Consider the following 21,448-nt stretch of genomic DNA (forward strand, 5'->3'; position numbering starts at 1 on the left):
ATGAGTTACTTAAGTTTATCTCTACCAAAGGTTATAGGCCTCAAGCCTCACACTATCTACTAAAGCCAAATCTTACAGGATAAAAGCCTGTAGGTTACTTGCATTACTACTAAATATAATAAAGCAGGATAACAAAGCAATGAATATAATACAGGTAAGCTGGCCCACTGGGCCACAACACCCATACACTATGTCAGTATCTCCTTCAAGTTAAGTGCCATATTGCCTCTTCCCTTTCCCGGAACCTCAGTTGTGATAGGCCAGTGATGTGCAATTCAAAACTGCAGCTTCCAAGATGGGGCATAAAAACCCCTGTCTCAGCCAGCTGCTGCATCACATTGCCTCGTGAGCAAAGTCACAACTCAGTCTCCCAGAGGGCAGGAGACAACCAACTACCTAGCAAGCCACCACCATTAGCCCTGCAAACCCCTCCTAACACTGCTGCTCCTGGACTAGAAGGACTTCAGTGTTCCTCTTTCCTCCCCTCTATAGCCTATGCTGCCTGCTTATGGTTGTTGGTGGGGGACTCCTTGGCTACTCTCTGATCTTCATCTTCATTCTCTCTCCTGCTCTGTTTCTTCTGCTTGACTTTCCATTTCCTCCCCACACATGCTTTCTCTCTCCTCTTTTCTCTTTTTTCCTCTTCACCTCTCCTCCTCCTCCCCACCTTAACCCCACCCCCCAAGGAATAAAGGAGGGAGTAACCACCAGATGGGATGGAGAGTGGCATGTCTAGGAAAGGAGTCATGCAAATGCTGTGAGAATAGATCATGGTCATGGTCAATACTGTGGATGTAGACTGGGTGAGTATCATCACCTGGTGGGTTTTTTTTTCCAATTTGCACCCTGATTAAAACCTTTTAACCTTATGTTCCATTCTTCCTCAGACCTCCCATAAATTAAAGAGTCATCTATATAAACTTCTACTCCTTCCAGGACTTGCAGAGTCTTGTTCATTTTCCTTCAGAAGATTTCTGGACTATTTGTGAGACCTAAAGGTAGCTGACAAAAGCAGTATCTTCTGAAAGACACTATAAAAGTTGTCAGCTTGGACTGTCAGGCTGAGGTGGGGCTCACCAGAATCCTTTATGTGCACCTCAGGCCTGATCAGTGCCCACTGAAGTCAACGGAAGGAATCCTAATGATTTCAGTGAGCCCTGGACTGGATCTGTAGTAAGGAGAATATTGTTACACCAATTAATTTGGAGAGTATATATTTCCTGTTGAATCCATCATTGGGCCTCTGTATGTGTATATAGATATGGACATGCCCTTAACAGACACTATAAATTCATATCCTCTGTTGGTTCAGCAGTACACTCTGTTATACCTTTTGTCTCTCTCCTGTCCAGTTCTTCCTTCACTCTGGGCTGTGCTAAGTTCAAAGAGTACTGCTCACTCTTTCAATAGAATCTGCACTGATTGTCCTGTAAACAAGCTGTTATCACTAAACACCATCCCAACTTCTTCTATACTTTTTATGAAGCCCTTTTCAATGGCTGTGGTATGGTCTAAGAGGCTAATTGTGGTTTATTGACACAGATGTCAAACAAATATTCAATGTCTTTGTAAGTAGTGCAGGCTTTGAATTTACCCAGTAAATATATCTTTCCCCTTGTGCTATTGACTACTACCCAGGGCTGTTTTAATTTAGAGGTAAGTTTCATCTCAAGTACAAACCACAGCCACCTCAGGCCCTGAAATATCCTTTTTTCCCTTTTCATAGCTTCCATATTTCCAGTGGTCTTATGATTTGTTATTAGGTGCTTGTTTATTCCACATGAGAATGCTTTATTTTTATACTAAGCTTCTGCTACTTCTTTGCTGGATGAGTTGCATTTTCAGAAGGTCTGATGGCCATGGCATGTACACTGCCTTTTCCAGAGTCAGCTCTGGTATTAACTGAAATTTGTCCACCAGTTCCTTGTTTAAAATCTCAGCTACTAGATGATCTTATATGTACTTCCTAATGACACCAAAGTCATAATCCTCTGCATATTCCCTTTATAAAAACTTCCATATCTCTGAATCTGAGTGTTTGATAATGTGTCACATTCATTTTGAGAATGAAATGCTCCCCTGATTTTTCACAAATATCATTCACTCTTGATTAACTTTCACAGAGTAAGGAGAAAAGATTTATAAATATTTTCATCGTCCCTTCCCATTGCATAAATCCCTCCGCATTGCATAAATGAGTGTTTTGTGTTAAATTTCATTGAGATTAGGAATCTGGTGAAGCCCTCATTCCACTTAGGTCATTCCATAGGTTTACAGAACTGAAAAATTTGTGGAGCGATATATTTTGGCAGTTGTTTTTCCACTTATTCATGCTGTTTTAAAATGAGTCAACATCTTATGCTATGCCATGTGACTAAGGTAAAGAATCACAGAAAGACACACTTTATTCTAACACTAAACAAGGATCTTCATCAGAAAAAGGAAAATAGTATTTCAATAATCTACTTTTTCTCTGACCCAATACATTGCTTCTGCCTAGAACTTTCCCCAGCCACCTCTTGCCTGGCTTCCTTTAACAGATTTAAGAAACAGTACTCATGCTTAGGCTACATTGGAAGCTGCTGCCATTCCTCAGCCTGGTAATCAAAGAATTCCTCTCCTCTTCCCACATATTTCTTCAGTGTCTGGTATTTGTATGTGAACTAGGTGTTGGCTTTGTCTCTAAGCACCTGATGCTGTCTCTCTGAAGTCAGTAAAAGTTTTGCCATTGACTTGAGTAGGGTAAAAATGGGGTTGAAATTAGAAAATACTTAACAGTGCTAAAAGAAATACACAATAACTTAAGTGTTACAAAAAAGAAATTTTGATATTTTCAAAATATCCACAAGACTGTTACATTTTAAAGAAATAAAATCATAATTCATCTGTACAAATGCCCTGTTGCAACCTACGTTTTATATGTTTTTCCTAGCAAAGGAGAAGTTTGTTCATTGCTCTGTTCATTAAGGTCAAGCTATTAGAACTGTCTAGAGAAATTCCCACTCCCTTAATTTGAAAATAACCGGATGTGATTTGCATGTGGCTGAACAAAAGGAATGTCTGATTATGCTGTAAGTATTGAAGATATGTTACATATCTAGCAAAGCTCTTATTCACATTACTTAACATGTTGCTTGGTAACCTCCTGAAACCTGTCATCTATGAGGAAGGCTGCATTAAATAATTACATGGATAACAGTGGGATTTAACAACGGGATTGAAGTAATATTTTTCTGACATTATTTGTTTCGCGGGTTTAGTCCAAACTGAGTTTTTAGTGTCCTGGAAGGCTGACAGTAGAACTGTACAAATAGTTTTCAAAGAACTCAGTGGTGGCCCAATATCAAACTGCCTTTCAGGTTCTTTTGATATTACAAATCTCAATCTATGTTTGCAGAAAGTTCCAGACCCCAGGCAGAGGTTCCCACATACAAACCACTCACAAGCACCTCATTCCTAATTCTTCAAGACCCTGTGTAATAAATCCATGGCTACAGATAATAAACATTATAGTCACCCCAAACTGCACACATGTGGCATCAGGAATAGAACCTAGGACAAGAGCTGGGTTAAATCTGGACAAATATGATGAATAGTATCAGACAAAACATAAAATTAAAAAAAGAAGAAATCAGAAATGTCTAAATATTTTGACATTTTTAAGATGAATTGTTTCAACATTTCATTTTGAAACAACACTTTGGAATCAACATTTTGTTTCAAAACATCATTTCAAATCAACATTTTATTTAAAAAAATGCACTTCAAAACAATGTTCAAAACATTTTGTTGGACCCAAATGAAATTATTTTTGTTTTTTGTTCAGCAAGATAAAGCAACAACAACAATCATTTTGGTTTGAAATTAACCAAATTTATGTATTTATTTTAGTTCATTTTTTTGGTTCAACCACCAAACTCAAAAATCAATATATTCACTCATCTGTACCAGAACCTTCAGTCCCAAACACAGTTTGAAACAAAGAACAGTCTTTAAAAGGGCATATATTTTCTGTAGACTGCAAACATTAGAGGGCAACATAGTCATACATTCTAACAGGGCTGATGTTACATCCATAAGAGGGCAGTGATACATATACAAACTAGCCAATTGATGCTTCTGTCACTTTGGATTTACATCCAACAACTGTAACAAATCCATGACAGAAAACAGTGAACACCATTTCATCACATATATTATCAGGGGCAGGAGCTTTGACTTAGAAAAACCCAGGTCTTTTACATCCAAACTAAAGTGGGAGGTCTGCTAGCTGTGTTAGTAGTAGGGCTTTCATCCTCTTTAGACTACAGCCACCAAAACTTGACAGTGGCATACACAGCTGTCATCCAGTAGGAGGCAAGCACATTAGGTAGTATATTACAGTAGGATCCTCTTCTTATATTTGATGAGTTAATAGTTTCTTCCCCTGTGTGATACATTGCCACTCCACTGCTCTTCAAGGGCTCTAAGGGGTGTCATGTGACCGTCCCTTTCTTCCCCCAGTAGTTCAAGTATAAGTGGCCTGATTTAATTAGTGGAGTACAGGATGTGGCCTTATCCCTACAGTGCAGCTGGAGCAACCAACAAGCTGCTTCCATTGTCTGCTCTCCCATCTTCTTTCTTTTAGGGGTACACCAGGCAAGGTGAGGGTGACTTCAACCCCCCCAAGTCGCTGGAAGGCTTTGAAGCTCTCCTTTTCCTTCCTCTGTAACAGGAAAACAGTGCTTCAAGCAAGGCTGATGAGAGGGGGCACAAGGGAAAACAACTGTACCAGGGCCCCAAGCTCTGGAACCCCCTCCCCAAATGTCAGTAACATCTGAGTAAATAAAGTAAAATGGGAGGGTGTGGGGGCACAGCAAACATGATGTACTGGGGTCCCAAATTTCTCTCAAGAAGTCTGGCTACAGGAAACAGCATCCATACCCCTCCCCACTTTGGTTTTCCAGAGCTGGGGGAAAGTCTATGTATAGCGTGCTGCCACTCCACCAGGCTCAGAGTGAGTTAACTATTGTTACTACAGGAGGGGAAAAGGACCAGGGGCTCATTTGCCAGAAGATTCCCTCTGTCTTTGAGGCAGCAGGCCTTACAGTGCTAGCCCCCTAAGAAAGGAGATAGGGGAAGGGCCTCAGACTTTCCCCAAAGATCCAAGGAAAGGTCAGACTCACCCACAGCCACCCAAACGTAATGGGAGATGAGAATAAAGGCCACTGGCCTTGTTACCCACACCTAAGATACTGAAAATGCTGTGGGTTCTAGATACTATGTGGGGTACTGCCTGAATGCAAGAGCTGGGGATTAATGCAGTGTCCTGGAACTCCCTAAAGGCTAACTTTGTGGAATTGGGGGGACAGGGTGGGAGTTTTGTCTCCTGCAGACAGAGGCTGAGCTGTGGAGGAGCATGGCAGGCCCTGCAGCACCGGGTGGGGCTAGCCAGTGCCTATTGTGGAAAGGCTATGAAGTTGGTCTGAGAGTTCTGTACTCCTAACCGTACAAACTGAGTCCTGAAGAATTTACAGCCACCTAGGGACAGGATCACATCTTGGCGCAGCTCCCCTGATTCCGCTGTGTTTACGCCTGGGAGGCATTTGGCCCGTTTGAAAAGGTGCAGGTCTTTCTGCTCAGAATGATGTGATGGCTCTGGCTAGAGTCTGTGCAGGGAGATGCTGCTGTCCACGGTGCTGCAGAGAGCACAGCTCCTCCTTCCTCTTGCAGACAGGCAGCACCAGGCGTCATGTGACCGTCCCCGCCTTTCTGCTCCCCTCCCTCCCTCCTGGAGATAGAAGCTCCAGCCTGACGCCGCTGAAAAGGCAACTGCACTTGCCTTATTCAAAGACCTAAGGAAATTCTCTTTGACCGACACATGCTTCGAGCTCTGTTACGAGCTAAAGAGAAAACCCATGCAGGTAAATGGCTGGCTCCTGGTTTGTGGGATACGGGGAAAGGAGGTTCGGGAGGAAAAACCCCATTTAACAGAGCTTGGATCTGTCGGATGCACAAGGGGCTGGTTGGTTTGCGTGCAGCGTTTTGAATAGGTAGATGGCAAGGAGATGAGATGGTGGAACTGAGGTAGTAAGTTAAAGGTTGGATGCGGTGATTTATGATCAAATGCAAGGCAGACTAGTGGTTTGGAGACTCAAAAAATGAAATCAATCTTCTGAGATTTTTCTGTGTCTGCTGCTTTGATTAAATGTGTGAAGTCAGAGCGGCAATGGAAAATAAGATATTTTGTAGGGGGGCGGCGGTGACAGAAACAGCAGGCGTATGCAGGGAGTGCATTGATATTTTGGGACGTTTTTCTTTGGGAGACAGAAAAGGAGGACACCCCGTTGCATTTATATAGGTTTGAAACTGTTAAGGTCCCTGCTGATGGCTTGCGTTCTTAGAGGGGAAGAAATTATATCATACACATATTAAAATAAATATAACTGCAGACTGTACGGGTAGCAAAATCGATCATTCCAGTCGTTTAGGAAAGAATTTGGTTCTAGAAATTAGTAGAAATGAAAGAAAATGATTAATGATGCTGTTAAGACTGCTTTTGAATTAGAGTGCTTCTCTCTTTAGCTGAAGCAAGGTTGTTTTTCAGATCCTTTTATTTCATCCTGTAATTTGTGAACTCTCTAGGTCTTCCCCGCACCAAGTGACAACCGTATGGATATTTATACAATAAAGAATTCCGCCAAGGGTTGTATATGCATACTGACCTGCGATTTATTAAAGATTGATTGACCTACGGGTGTCTCCTTTCAAAAAGCTCAGCTGGGGCATCTGTGACTAAAACAGATTTTTTTAAGAATAAAATGGTTATGAAGGGGAGGCAGGAAAGCATTTTATTTAACCGATGAGCAACAGTATCCAGTATTCTAACCTTATAATTTTCTTTTTCTATGGGGGGGGGGAGGTCTTGTAACCGAGAGCCCACTTAGAATATGTATGCTAAATAATTTGCCCTCTTTTATAATAAAGCTGCCTCTCCTGCTTTCAAAATGACTAGACAGACAGACTGACTATGCTGTTTATCGATAGTATAAGAAATGTATCAGTCATAATAAATAAGCAGTTAGGGTTCTTTCTTTCTTTCTTTCTTTCTTTCTTTCTTTCTTTCTTTCTTTCTTTCTTTCTTTCTTTCTTTCTTTCTTTCTTTCCCCTGTTGTTGTGATGTGTGCGTATATGTATGAAAGAGAGAGAGAAGCAGCATAGACAGATAGGCAGAGAGAGAGACGGAGTCATCAATTTCATCCAGAAAAGATCTTCAAGTGGGATCCCCTGGCTCTGTAGCTCTTAGCTGACAGCTGTAGGCATCGCTCTGTCATTCACTCCCAGCTCACCCCTTCCCTATGCACACACGCGCGCGCGCACACACACACACACACACACCAGCTGGTCGTTTCCCCCGTCCTCCTCCTCCTGATCTCCACCTTCCCTACACGTTCACACTACACACTGAAGCACTCCTGCTGTACATCCCTCCTCCCCCTCAACACACGGGCACACATATATATACAGGCTTTTTTCACACTCCCTCTGGACATGCACCTCGCTTGGTGTCCACACGCACACAGGACACCTTCCCACACATAATCAACCCCATTCATGTGGCTCCCCCACATACACAAAATCACCCACCTGTGCCCCTTCCTGAACCCCTGTTCCTGGGCCCCCACCTGACATACACAATCATCCCCTCCCTACACTCACTACTCCCTCCCTCCTTTCTGGCTCCCTCCTGCTACACATACACACACACAATTACCACAATTACCCTATAGTGAACCCCTGCGCCTCTCCCCCCCACACACACACCTCGCTCTCTCTATCACGGTGTCACATGCTCACAATCTCTCGCACTCTTCACTTCTCCCCTCCATACATATGCAGACACACAACTCATCACCACGACCCCCCAAAACAAAAAAAAAATGACTCCCCCATACACAGTTAATCCACTTCCACTAACCCCCACAAAGCTCCACCCCGTCCCTTTCACACACATATATGAAACCAATCTACAAACAGTGCCCCATCAGTCGCACAAGGACCCACAATCACAATGTCACATGCACACACAAGGCTCCTCCGCTCATACATCCCTTTCGAGTCCTAGACACACATACACAGAAACGCATACAGTAACACACACATTCGTCCCGTTCCCTTCACTTACATATAGTAACCTCCTACTGATCTGTCTCATTCAGACACAAAATTACCCCGTTTTTCTTTCTCGCACACAATGTCCCATACACAATGACGCTTTCATACAAGTACCGTAGTAAACTGACACCCCCAAGTGATCCCCTCTCTTACCCACACAGACACACACACACTGACCCCACAAAAACACACTGCTGCTGTCTCTCTCTCACACACGCACTGACCTAACAATCATACACATTTCTTCTTACCCCCCCATACAGATGATCCACAATCTCACATACACTGACCCTCACAGATTCGCCCGCGCACACACACACATTGCCCCCCCCCCACACACACAGACCCACGATCACACACACACTGACACCCCACAGATCCACAGTCACTAACACACTGACACCCCAACAGACCCGCGGTACAGTCACACACACTGACCCCCCCCCCCAATCCCTCAGACTGGCTCACAGTCACGCGCACTGTTCTCCCCCACCCCCCAGACTCACAGTCACATACACACACTGCCCCCCACACGCACACGGACCCTCCAGTCACGCACACACACAGACGCCTCCCCCCTCCGAACACGAGTGGGGGAGGGCTGGGGGCTGCGGACGGAGGGAGGGAGGGGACGCCGTGGCGGTAGACGGGCAGCGGTGGGACCTGCGGGGGTCTGTCCGGCTTGGGCAGCAGCGGGGTGGGTAGGGGAATCTTTTCTCGGTCTCCGGCTGCAGGGAGGGGAGGAGCCGGGCGGGGCGGGGCGGGGCGAGCGGAGGAGGCCGGGCAGGGCTGAGCTGCCTCGGGTGCTGAAGCCCGAGCAGCGGGGCCGGTACGTGCGGAGCAGCCGCTCAATGCGGTACAATAAATTAATGTCGGATACGAGGAAAGGGCGTTAATTGGAGCCTGAGCTGCTGTGTGCGGACGCTCCATGCCCGGGCTGGGGCAGGCATGAGCAGGGCGGAGGCGGCTGGGGCTTGCCTGGGGTTGCCATCTCCTGGGGTGACACGTTTCCAGCAGGCGCTACCCAGCGTCTCTGATCGTCCAACGGCTGGCCCCGACTAGGGGGATAACAAAGGCCGGCGACAGCCTCGCTGGTGCCCGCCTGCTCTTCACTGCGTGGTGCTCGCAGTAGGTGACTGGCGATTAGTCGCTGTCGCTGCTGTCCATGAAGTTTCCAGTCCCCCTGCTCCCCTTGGGGTGCTGGTTCCTCTGGGGAGCAACAAGCAAACATCGTTGAAGTTGAGAAGAGGCAAATAAAATGTAAGGTGTGTGTGTGTGTGGGGGGGCACTTAGCGGCTCTGCACACACCGGGCGCGTGGGGCTGCGGGGTGTGAGCGCCCCGGGGAAGGTCCGCTCGGGCAGGGTTGTGCTCCGGAGCCACACGCCCAAAAGCCATGGGGAAGGATCAGCACCAGCTGTAGAGCTGAAATTCGCTCTGCCTGGCGGCTGCCGGCCCACAACCAGAATGGAGGTGGGCGGGGGAGGAGGGATGCTCATCGGCAGAGCCCTTAAAGCCGAGGGACCGATTAGCGAATATGTATCTGCCGGGAGACATATAAATAGGAGTTGTGGGGGGGAGAGGGAGAGAGAGAGAAATATGGGGGACACTCCTTTTAACGCTCCTGGAATGCTTTGGCTTGAGAGAGCTCTTCGGAGGAACAGCCTGGATTGTGGCAAATACATTGTTCATTTAAAAAAAAAAGGGGGGGGGGGTGCCCTCTTAAATAGGGATAATTGGGTATCTATGCAAAATACTGGAGCCTAGCCTAGAGGGATTAAACACCTGATATTAGCTGAACTGTGCATAACGTCAACAGCAAAGCTGATGCTATTCGGATTTTCTCTGCCGTAACAGATAATTTTAGTAGCAAAAGAGGTCAGGTGGCAGAGAAAAATATAGTTTGAAATTTTCAGAACACCTCTAAGAGACCATTAGAATTCTGCCTCACCCTGTGAAAATAATGCCATATAAATTCAAACCAGCTGATCCCTGCAGGGAGTTTGATCTACTTTACATGTTCTTAAACATACTGGAAATAATCAGAACCAGGCTAGGTGGCATGGCATGCATTAATATTGCCCTATAGTGTCACAGATGCAGATATTCTATTAAATGAATTAAGTTAAAGGGAAACTCCGGTATCAATAAGAATAATTAATGCCTTTTAACAGTCCTTTCCTTTTGAGCATAACAAATCCTACAAAAATGAAATCTGGTACTAAATGGTTTCAGTGTTTGAAACAGTAAGTAGCAATCTTTACACAGGCAATAGCACAAAAAGCTTATTTTAGCATAAGTATAATAAGATATAACAAGACAGAAATTCTCAGTACCTCCAGATGTATTTACAAGTTTCTTTTCCCTACTTTAAACAATGGTTCCAGTTAAGCATAAACTCAGATAAATTATTAGTCATGTGATTTAAATGTTTGTAGGATATAATTTGATATTGGTTTGTTTTAATTCTTTGCAGATTAAAAAAACCCACAAAAACCTTGGATCATAGTTTTGGCCTTGTACAGGAGAATAGAAGAGAAGCTGTCACGCTTTGCATGTCAAGTAGCTACTGAGCTGCTTGACAGCTTCTGGATTCCAGCCCCACTGGGAATGAGGCAGCACAGGAAACCATGAGCAATGAGTCCTGTGGTCTGCTTCTGCTGCTATAACACCATGGCAGGCAGTCCATGATCCAACAGGAGGATCTGTCCTAGGAAGGCAGCTCTGGAATTGGTAATTTATTCCCTGAGAAAGGAGAGGAAAAACGCTTGGGAAAATACAGTTGGTGGATAACATGTAAAAGAAGTCCACACACATTGGGATACTGATGCATTCTTGCTGGATTTGTGGATCCACTTGGAGAAAGGTTTTTTGACATTTTCCCCCCACTCCAAAGTTGGTAATGTGGGTAAATTTTTGGTAAAATTTCTGCTGACTCATACATCCCTAGATACCTCTTGAGAAACCAAGTTCATCAGTGAGTAAGCCTATTGGTGCCTTCTTTTTTGCTGAAGATCTCTTGCAGTTCAGCCAGATTGACCACGCAACACGTGGGTCATTCCTTCCAGGGGATCCCAGTTCACACGTGCATCTTGGGCACTCACAACCTGAGCCTCTCATACCAGGGAGGCATTTATAATAATCACAGTGTAAAGGGGAAATAAGAGTGAATCAACTGTCCAGTCTGAGAGTGACTGGAAAGATTTTACCCTGTCTGCTCCAGCCCCCCCACCACTTCTCCCCCCTCCACGCCCCCCTCTCCCCTGCCCAACCCCACGAAGCATGGGGGCTGTGCTCCTCAAGCGTGGGGGCTGTCTCCTGCTGTGGCTGGCCCTGCTGCTGGGCTGCTGGGCTGAGCTTGGCAGTGGTCTGGAGTTCCCAGGGGCTGAAGGCCAATGGACCCGCTTTCCCAAGTGGAATGCCTGCTGCGAGAGTGAAATGAGCTTCAATATGAAGACACGCAGCTCCAGTGGGTTGGTCCTCTATTTTGACGATGAGGGGTTCTGTGACTTCCTGGAGCTGATCTTGACCCAAGGGGGGAGGCTTCAGCTCAGCTTCTCTATCTTCTGTGCTGAGCCTGCCACTCTGCTGACTGACACATCTGTCAATGACAACCTCTGGCACACTGTCGTCATCCGCCGCCATTTTAAGAACACAACACTGCTCATTGACCAGACTGAGGCAAAGTGGGTGGAAGTGAAGTCCAAACGGCGTGACATGACTGTCTTCAGTGGCCTCTTCTTGGGTGGGCTCCCACCCGAGCTGCGCTCAGCAACCCTGAAACTGACGCTGTCCTCGGTGAAGGACCGGGAGCCCTTCAAGGGCTGGATAACTGATGTCAGGGTCAACTATACACAGGCCTCACCTGTGGAGAGTCAGGAGGTGCGGCTGGATGATGAGCAGAGCCGCCTGTGCGCCAGGGATGATGTTTGCCTCAACGGTGGCATCTGCTCGGTGCTCAATGACCAGGCTGTCTGCGACTGCTCTCAAACTGGCTTTCGGGGAAAGGACTGCAGTGAAGGTAAGACTTCACTTTAGCTTGACCTACCAACCGCTCCCTTAATGGAGGGGAAGGGTAGCAAATAAAGACTGCATGGTGTTTCCTCCATAAAAGTGAATCTCTCTCCCTCTGATCTGTACTTTCTCCCTCCCCACCTCATCCCTGACCCCTCTGTTATGTCTCAGTCCTCCCTCAACCATCCTCCAAGTGTTTCCGTAACAGAATATGGTGCAATTATTTTCTCCAAAATTGGGAGAGAGGAAAGTGTAATCTGGGATTCTTTTTGAGCCAGGGTGTAATCTGGGGTTCTCCTTCATGGTAAACTAGGGTTGTTCCTGTTGATGATGACCTAGTGGTTATTTGTGGTGTGGGAGGGAGTAATATGCGGTATTCATGGTGGGGGAAAGGGCAATCAGCGTTTACTCTTAAGAAGTGTGTAATGTAGAATTATACTTGGGTAGGGACCTTATTTGATTTTTGGTGGGTAGAGTGGAGAAATTATCTGGGTTTATTTTTTGTTGGGGGTAGGAGAGGCCTGAATTTATTCATCCTCCATACTGGTATATTTATTGATATTGGCATCTGCTACATGCTTGAAGTAAACTAGTGATTTATTTGTGAAATTCCTTAACTGATGAAGAAAGTTAAACAAGGGGCTTATAGTTTCACACCAAGGCGAATGCACATTATTGTAATATGTTTAGCAAGTCTAATGCCAGTCACATAGACAGAGGGTAACAAGGGAAGTGGAAAATATTTACCCCACAGCTCGGAAATAATTGAATATTTATAACCAGTAAGAGAGCTAAGAAAAGGAGATGTTCCCTGGTTTCTTGCTTACAAATAAATCACTTAGGAAATGAGACTCATCTTCAGTGTCCATTATTATTGGGGATTTTGAAGCAAAGTCAACGTTTATTTTGCAAACATATCTGGAGCTTTTTAACAATACATTATTCTTAATTTTGCTAGTTCACATGCAACTACTTTGCAGCTGTGTAAAATGACAGAAAATGTGTGTGTGTGTATCTAGAACAGAATTTAGGGGTATGTGAATGAGAACTATGAAAAATGACAGAATATATTAAAGGAAATAATAAAACTTCATATCAAAATTAGAATGTAAAAACATAAAAGGAAGGTAAAATAGGCATGATGTATGCCAAATGAAGGTGGTCATTGAGCAGCTGAATGAGATTTATGGTTGAGTAATCTGCCTTTATCATTTTTATCAAATTTAACTTACCATAGAAAAGAAGAAAACGTTATTTGTGGGTGATCTTTATTATGTAACACCTTCTGTCCTTATATATACAGTCATTCTGCATCCTGTTTACTTTGTCAGCTATTTATCTCCGTTCTGCCATTTGTTTGGGAAAAAAATTCAAGTCTTTTTACATTTGTAAATATCATTACAATGAAAGAACAATAAAGGATAGTTTCACAGTGTAACAAACTTGAACCATCACTCGCACATAGTTCAAGACACTGTAGGATGAGAACGTCTTCTATACTGATCTAAATAATGTTCATATTTTTTGTGTATGTGGTACCAGATACCACTAGGCATGTGTGAAATATTGAGATTTCCTTGTTTCTGTAAGTTAGGTCCTGGTATAAATCATGGAGAAAATGATCAAGTATTACAGTTTGGTTACTGCAACAATGGCAATTACAGATTGTTGTAAGATTAATAGATGAGAATACTCTATAAAAACGAATTATTTGGGCACACATTGCTCTTAACACCTCAAAGCAGTTTATTGAAACATTAATATAGATAAAACAATTACATGTAGAATCAACAGAAAGTGAAAAATCTCTTCTTTAAGTTAGGGAAGTAAAATGAAATGATGGCAGGTATTTTTAAAGGCAAACCATATTACTCTATTAATATTAGAAACAAATAAGAAACAATATATATTGCAAAATGTCTGATTAACACATATAATAGGGAAACTATGTAGTAAATAACATTTTGAAGCCCAACATTTGGGTGAAATCGTGGCCCCACTGAGGTCAATGGGAGTTCTGCCATTGACTTCAGAGGGGCTAGTATTTTACACATTATGTTTTGTAATCTCTAAGAAGCCTTATAAAATACTCAGAAGAAATATAATTTTAGCATAATACATATGTGCTCAGTACTGAATAATTATATAGAACCTAATCCTGCTTCCATTGAAATAAAGGGCCAAAGTCTCATTTACATCAGTGGGACAGGAGTGGGCGTATCATTTTTATTTGTTAATTAACCATTCAGAAGCAAACCTGTCAGCTTTTGAGGAAGGAAATAGTGGCTGTTTGTATCCACTTTCAAAGATTTGAACTACTATGTAATTACCTTGTTTTTCTTATGAGAAATTAGATGGCACAGAAAATGAAGAGGGAGAAGGTGATACCACTGTGCATTCAAATCCCTGCTATTGATCTTTACATTCTTTATGATCATGGCAATTATAGCAATAACTTATTCTATTACCCAATAACTTTATTAAGGGTCAGATCTGGCATTTCTTGTGCATGTGAGTTTCCCAAAGGGGTAATCTAGGAATGCAGAATTGGTACTTGGAATGGAGTAATCTAGATGGATATCTTTACTTCGGTTCTACGTTTTCATGTTTTTTTGACTAGGGATAGTACACCCTCTTCTCATCTCTTTCGGCCTTACTCTTTTATCTGAAACTGGAACCAAACAGGTCCAGTTGCATTTTTTTCCTGAAGAGGAAAAAAGTTCAGTAAATTTATTTTTCATTATTTGTTATTTTGTATACCTCTGCACCTTTGTATTCTGGCTCAGGCCAGAGTTCTAAAATACAGTGAGATATTTCTAGGCCATAGGAAAACAATAGTAACATAGCTCTTTCGAAATTTCCACTGCTATTTTGCAGATTTGAGAGGTCTTGATAATTGAGATGATACCATCCCTGCAGTCCTTAGGATGGGATTTTCAATAGCACTTATGAGGTTTAAGAACTTTAAGAAAAAAACTGACTTTGAATAGGTCCATTGGGAGTTAAGTGCCTAAATACCTTTGAAGATCTGGGTATTAGGCACTTTTGTAAATCCCATTTCTTAGCCTTTACTGAGGCAAAACTCCCATATAAGTACCAAATTTCACAAAGCCTTATTTGTGTGAGAAATCTTTAGTCAAATAAGTATTCCCTTTGGGTTTGACTCCTCTATCTCTTGCTGGTGTAGTTCAGGAGTAGCTTCATTTAAGTCAATTGAGTTACAACAGTTTGTAAGTGAGAGGAAAATTAGATACACTGGAGTCAATTGAATTACTTGCTTGAGTAAAGATTACTCATGGGAGTCAAGGTTACAGACTCAAGACCTCAGTCAGTAAGAGTTTTGGGCCAAGTAAGAACAAAAGGACAGGCATTTTGCCTAAGTATAGATGGCATTGGGCCCAAAGGTTAGAAAGGCATTCAAACTTCCAGACATTTATCTGAACTGACCCAATCCTCCATACTTTTTAAAGTTGGCCCAATATTATCTGTAACCCTCAGTTATAGCTTTAGAAACTTTGTGGCATATTATTCCACATGTTTATGGATATTTTCAATATGGATTAGCTTTCTTATATTGCCTTATCATGATTAGTAATATTTATGGCTCTACACTCAAAAAAAAAAAATACTATTGTGGAGCACTTCATCATGTCCCCAAATACTGCAAAGCTTCCAAAATGAAAACATGGAGTCAGTAGTACCATAAGTGTACTTGACATTAATTTTTGCTCTTATTGCATTTCATATTCATAACACCAAAAATATTAGTTTGGGATGTAATTTGCTATTGAAATAGGCAAGGGAAATTTTATTTTACATCATGGAAGTGACTTGACACAAAGAGCAATGTGAAAAGTTAGTATAAAAAGTTTATCTGAGGGATATGACTCAGGGTAAAAATTATTATAGTGATTCTATTCAATACTAACAGTATGCAGGTTTGCATCAAGAAAAAATGGTGCATTTTAGTTCTGGGATGGGGAAAACTATTCATCAGAAAGACTGGTCTTTAAAATCTGATTTTTGGTAAAGTGAATTAGGATCCTGGACAGCTACAGAGGAAAGAGAATTTATGTTCAAGAACTTTCATCCCTCTTTCCTATTTTGCTCCTTATTTTGGAAATTCATAACCTAGAAATAAGAAAACTTTTTAAAATATTGAATTATTCTAGCAAAACAGGAATTTTATTTAAATATATATGCAAAGCCAGAACAGTCCAATGTATCATTTAGTTCAGTATTCTGTCTCTGACAGTAGCCTATGCCAGATGCTACTGAAGAAGGATGAAATAAAACAAACACATAATACACCTAAATACTTTGCATTGGCAGAAATTTCCTGGTCACCCCAGAAAATGTTTATACCCTCATACTTTTTTAGTTATTTAATTACTAGTGTGATCTTCATATATATGTCTTCTTTTTTTGAATATTGCTAATGCTTTTGTCTCAGTCATATCCTGATGTGGTGAGTTCCAAACATAATTATCCTTTGTATTAAAAATTATTTTCTGTTAATATTCATTCGTTTTTAATTTTGACTGTCCTCTTGGTTTTCTGTTAAGGGAAAGAATAAGGAATAACCATGTAGCCATTCATAGGAAGGGACTCCTCATGATTAAATCTTCAGCAGTTGATTCCAGCTGTGGATTGTCATCTATGGAGGTGATTTTTCAGTGATTCAAGCCCATATGGCTCAAACTAGCCAGCCTTTAGATATTTTTGTTTCGGTGGTAAAATAAATATTTTACCAGTCTGTGTTTATATTTGCTTCTCCATACTGGCCCTGTTTTTAAAGTAATTTACTATTCCAAGTCCCCATCTGAAATCCCTCATGTTCTAATTTCACTCCTGTCATGCCTTGCTTTTGAGCATAATATGAAAAACATGTCAGTATTAATAACCTTTGCAAGGTGCATGTTTGCCTGCAAAGCTGTTCCATAGTCTTTTGAGAGCCCTCAGTTTTACATTGGAGGGAATCATAGACACCTTCGTTGCATCCTCATTGAACTCTTAGGTAATATTGTGGTCTCTGAAAAACACAGCATATGACTATAACATTTAGCATGGGCAAAATTTTCCTCCTTCCTCCTTCAGATCCCTTATCTTCAGTATGCATCTCTGTTACATTATCTGTACTTGTTCCGCCTGTGGAATCCCCATCACTGTCAATGGCTACCAGGGTGTTCTGCATGTGAGATGAGTGCAGCATGTGCTATAGAGATTCACAGCTGACTGAGTTAAGGATAGCTTTATAGGAAGCTTGGAATTTACTTTAAATCAACACCTTTTAATGTTTTAAAATAGTTTCCTTTTTGTAATTACAATAAAAACATTTTTACAAAATAAACATTTAGGAAAATAGTCTCACAAGCCGTTTTAATTAGAATTGAAAACAGTGGATCCTTTGCACTCAGTAGTATGTAAATAGATCTATTATGATACCATTTTAAGCTATGATTTTGCATGTTTTTGTAAATGCAATTTGATGCATTAGTTTGTTTGCCAGGATTTTATATAGTAAGATATTGATTTCAGTGTGTTCCTCATGTAACATCACAGCAATTCAAATATTGTGTCATTGGTTACGAGAAACTGACAGGCTGTTTTATATCTTCTTGTAAGAGGGTTGCTTGTTGCACATTGCTAATTGTGCATTGTAATTCTTCAAAAAGGACCCCTTACTGTATAGCATGAATCTTAGTACCTCAAAATCAATATTTTTTATATTGTGGGGCAGTGCATGTGATATTTCACTCGAGAGTCCATATTGCAAACCTATGGAGAAGTAAGGTTCTAGAAGAATATGGCAAGAAATTTCAATCCTAGTGGTTTTATTAGGCTGGTTATTCAGAAGTCCCCAGTTATATAATAGATTAGTTAATTGTCAACATATGTAACAACTGCTGATTAAAAATAGCTGTTGTGATGTCATTAAAGGCTAACTTTAGTATTTGGTACATTTAGGTCTTTTAGCTTATTTTTGTATATATAACAAAAGTGCCTGGTAATAACTTTAAAATAAAGGTCCTGATCCAGCGACCATTGAAATCAATGGGAGTATCTGAACGGACTACAATGGCAGTTGGATCAGGGCCCTGTAAACTTTGAATATGTTGTCTTTTAAAAAGTGAGCTGTTATTTACTAGGAACACACAAAAACATTCCAGGGTGTAGAAAAGCATTTTCTTTCTTCTGCTACATTCTAAGTGAAAATTGTATAAGCTGATTTATGAAATTTGATTTTACTGGATTGTGAAGGGTACACTGAGAATTTGTGTGCAAAACTGAAGGTGAGGGCTAATTAAGATGACTGAGTTATAAGCCTTTCAGAAATGGGGTTTATGCTAGAAATGTGACAGACCCATAACTTTTCTGTTGCTGCCAGTGCCACCATAATAAAGAAAAAACTGCCAGACAGACTCCAGAATATCTTTTTTTTTTTTCTTAAAACACTTAGATGCTATTTGTTTATTTATTACACTGAACTGGAAGCTAAGTTTTAATATTACCCCTTGAATAAAATAGTTTTGGTTCTTCCCACCAAGTTTGATCCTTTCTCCACTGATTCCTTCCCTATGTTCCATTCATGGGATCTCAGAGCATAGATAGCGCTTTTCTGGACCAACATCGCAATGTGCAGCATTCAAACTTGCAGAAGTTTAAGTTCAGTTTTGTCAGGCTAGAAAGCAGTACTTTCTTGTGAGTTCAGATTAATGTCCGAACCATTCTCTTGGCCACAGGTGTACCCATTATAACCAACATACACAAAAAGTCAGTAGCTAATATGAGCATAGTAGGGCGGAGCACAAGATTTTGAGCCAGCCTTGGTGTAGTGTAGTACACTGGGCAAGCTGTGTAGTACTGGGCAAGCTGCATCAACTCTTTGGTTTTAATTTCCCCATCTGTAAGATAAGGCTAATGATACCCAACTACCCACCTCACAGGAACAGTGGGGATTTTCTGTCTGATCTTCAGCCTTTGAAGGATTAGACCTTATATTGTTAACCCCCCCTCTGTGAAATCAAAGGTTTGCAGTGCACTCTAACATCCTGAAACATTTTCCTTCCACATAGCCAGCTCTCATCAGTTTTCTCTCCAGTTGCTCCCCATCCCCACCATCTGTATTAAACTCACCATCCAGCATGTTGCTCATCTACTGTGCATAGCATCTCTTCCACTAGGTAGGCTGGAATATGTGGAATACTAGATGTGAGCTAATAGGCAGGGGAGACCCAGGTCGCAGTTGGCCAATCCGGTTTTCCTCACTGCTGTTACACTCCCCACCTGCCACCCTCTCCAAAATTACTGTGCTCTATGCTTGCCCTGTGCATCAATGAGGATCTAATAGTCAGTGTTAAGAGCACAGAGGAGAACCCAGACTCCCAGTGGCATTTATAGCATACTCTCTATGCAGGGGTAGGCAAACTTTTTGGCTCGAGGGCCACATTGAGGTTCCAAAACTGTATGGAGGGCCGGGTAGGGAAGGCTGTGTCTCCCCAAACAGCCCCCCTCAGAATCCCCCACCCCACTTCTTATCCCCTGATCGTCCCTAACCGCCCCCCAGGACCCCACACCCTATCCAACCCCCCCTGTCCCCTGACTGCCCCGACCCCTATCCACCCCCCCACGCCCCCTGACATGCCCCCCGGGACTCCCACGCCCTATCCAACCCCCCTGTTCCCCGTCCTCTGACCCCCTCCCGAACCTCTGCCCCATCCAACTGCTCCCTGTCCCATGATTGCCCCCCGAGACCCCCTCCCCCTTATCCAACCCTTCCCCCCACTCCCCGCCCCCTCACCATGCCGCTCAGAGCAGCATATCTGGCAGCCGCGCTGCCCGACCAGAGCCAGACACGCTGCCGCGATGCCCTGCAGGAGCGTGCAACCCCGCCATCCAGAGCGCTGCCCACGTGGTGCCGTGCCTGCGGGGGAGGGGGGACAGTGTGGGAGGGGCCGGGGGCGAGCCTCCCGGGCCAGGAGCTCAGGGGCCAGGCAGGACGGGCGGGCGGCTGGGCCGGATGTGGCCCGTGGGACGTAGTTTGCCGACCTCTGCTCTGTGCTGTGCTCCTTTGTTTTTTGTGGTGAAATTTCATTCTCTTTGACCCTGATACTGTCCCAGGATCTACTAGCATGCAGCTCTGTACCCATATAGAGATCCATTGATTTCAGTGGGTCTCCACACTGGCACAGGGAATCCATGCGAGGGGATCCTAATGTAGAATCAGAACCTTTATTAGTTTCTGATTAACAGTTGGAATTTAAAAAAAAAATAACCTCTAGTGTCTCTATTAATTTTTTTCAGAGTAACAGCCGTGTTAGTCTGTATTCGCAAAAAGAAAAGGAGTACTTGTGGCACCTTAGAGACTAACCAATTTATTTGAGCATAAGCTTTCGTGAGGTACAGCTCACTTCATCGGATGCATACTGTGGAAAGTGTAGAAGATCTTTTATACACACAAAGCATGAAAAAATATACCGCCCCCACCCCACTCTCCTGCTGGCAATAGCTTATCTAAAGTGATCACTCTCCTTACAATGTGTATGATAATCAAGGTGGGCCATTTCCAGCACAAATCCAGGTTTTCTCACCACCACCCCCTTCCCACACACACACAAACTCTCTCTCCTGCTGGTAATAGCTTATCCAAAGTGACCACTCTTCTTACATTGTGTATGATAATCAAGGTGGGCCATTTCCAGCACAAATCCAGGGTTTAACAAGAACGTCTGGGGGGCGGGGGGCGGGGGGGAGGAAAAAACAAGGGGAAATAGGCTACCTTGCATAATGACTAAGCCACTCCCAGTCTCTGTTCAAGCCTAAGTTAATTGTATCCAATTTGCAAATGAATTCCAATTCAGGAGTTTCTCGTTGGAGTCTGGATTTGAAGTTTTTTTGTTGTAAAATAGCGACTTTCATGTCTGTAATCACGTGACCAGAGAAATTGAAGTGTTCTCTGACTGATTTATGAATGTTATAATTCTTGACATCTGATTTGTGTCCATTTACTCTTTTACGTAGAGACTGTCCAGTTTGACCAATGTACATGGCAGAGGGGCATTGCTGGCACATGATGGCATATATCACATTGGTGGATGTGCAGGTGAACGAGCCTCTGATAGTGTGGCTGATGTTATTAGGCCCTGTGATGGTGTCCCCTGAATAGATATGTGGGCACAGTTGGCAACGGGCTTTGTTGCAAGGACTCCTATTACTGTTTATCAATAACAACTTTTATTTAGCTAGATCCTTCCTATTCATGTATTATTTTACTGTACAGTT

General features: G+C 42.8%; 1 protein-coding gene across 23 annotated transcripts in view; it reads left to right on the forward strand.

The window, feature by feature from the left end:
- Nucleotides 1-11,434: 11,434 nt before the first annotated feature.
- NRXN1 (neurexin 1) overlaps nt 11,435-21,448 on the forward strand; it is a 1,233,750-nt gene continuing 1,223,736 nt past the window's right edge. For all 23 annotated transcript variants that reach the window (XM_077811984.1, XM_077811986.1, XM_077812000.1 and 20 more), the window contains exon 1: nt 11,435-12,173. In XM_077811984.1, the coding sequence (XP_077668110.1) occupies nt 11,435-12,173 (739 nt within the window). The remainder of the gene's footprint in view (nt 12,174-21,448) is intronic.

The sequence above is a fragment of the Eretmochelys imbricata genome, chromosome 3, assembly GCF_965152235.1.
Source record: "Eretmochelys imbricata isolate rEreImb1 chromosome 3, rEreImb1.hap1, whole genome shotgun sequence".
Lineage (NCBI taxonomy): Eukaryota > Metazoa > Chordata > Testudines > Cheloniidae > Eretmochelys > Eretmochelys imbricata.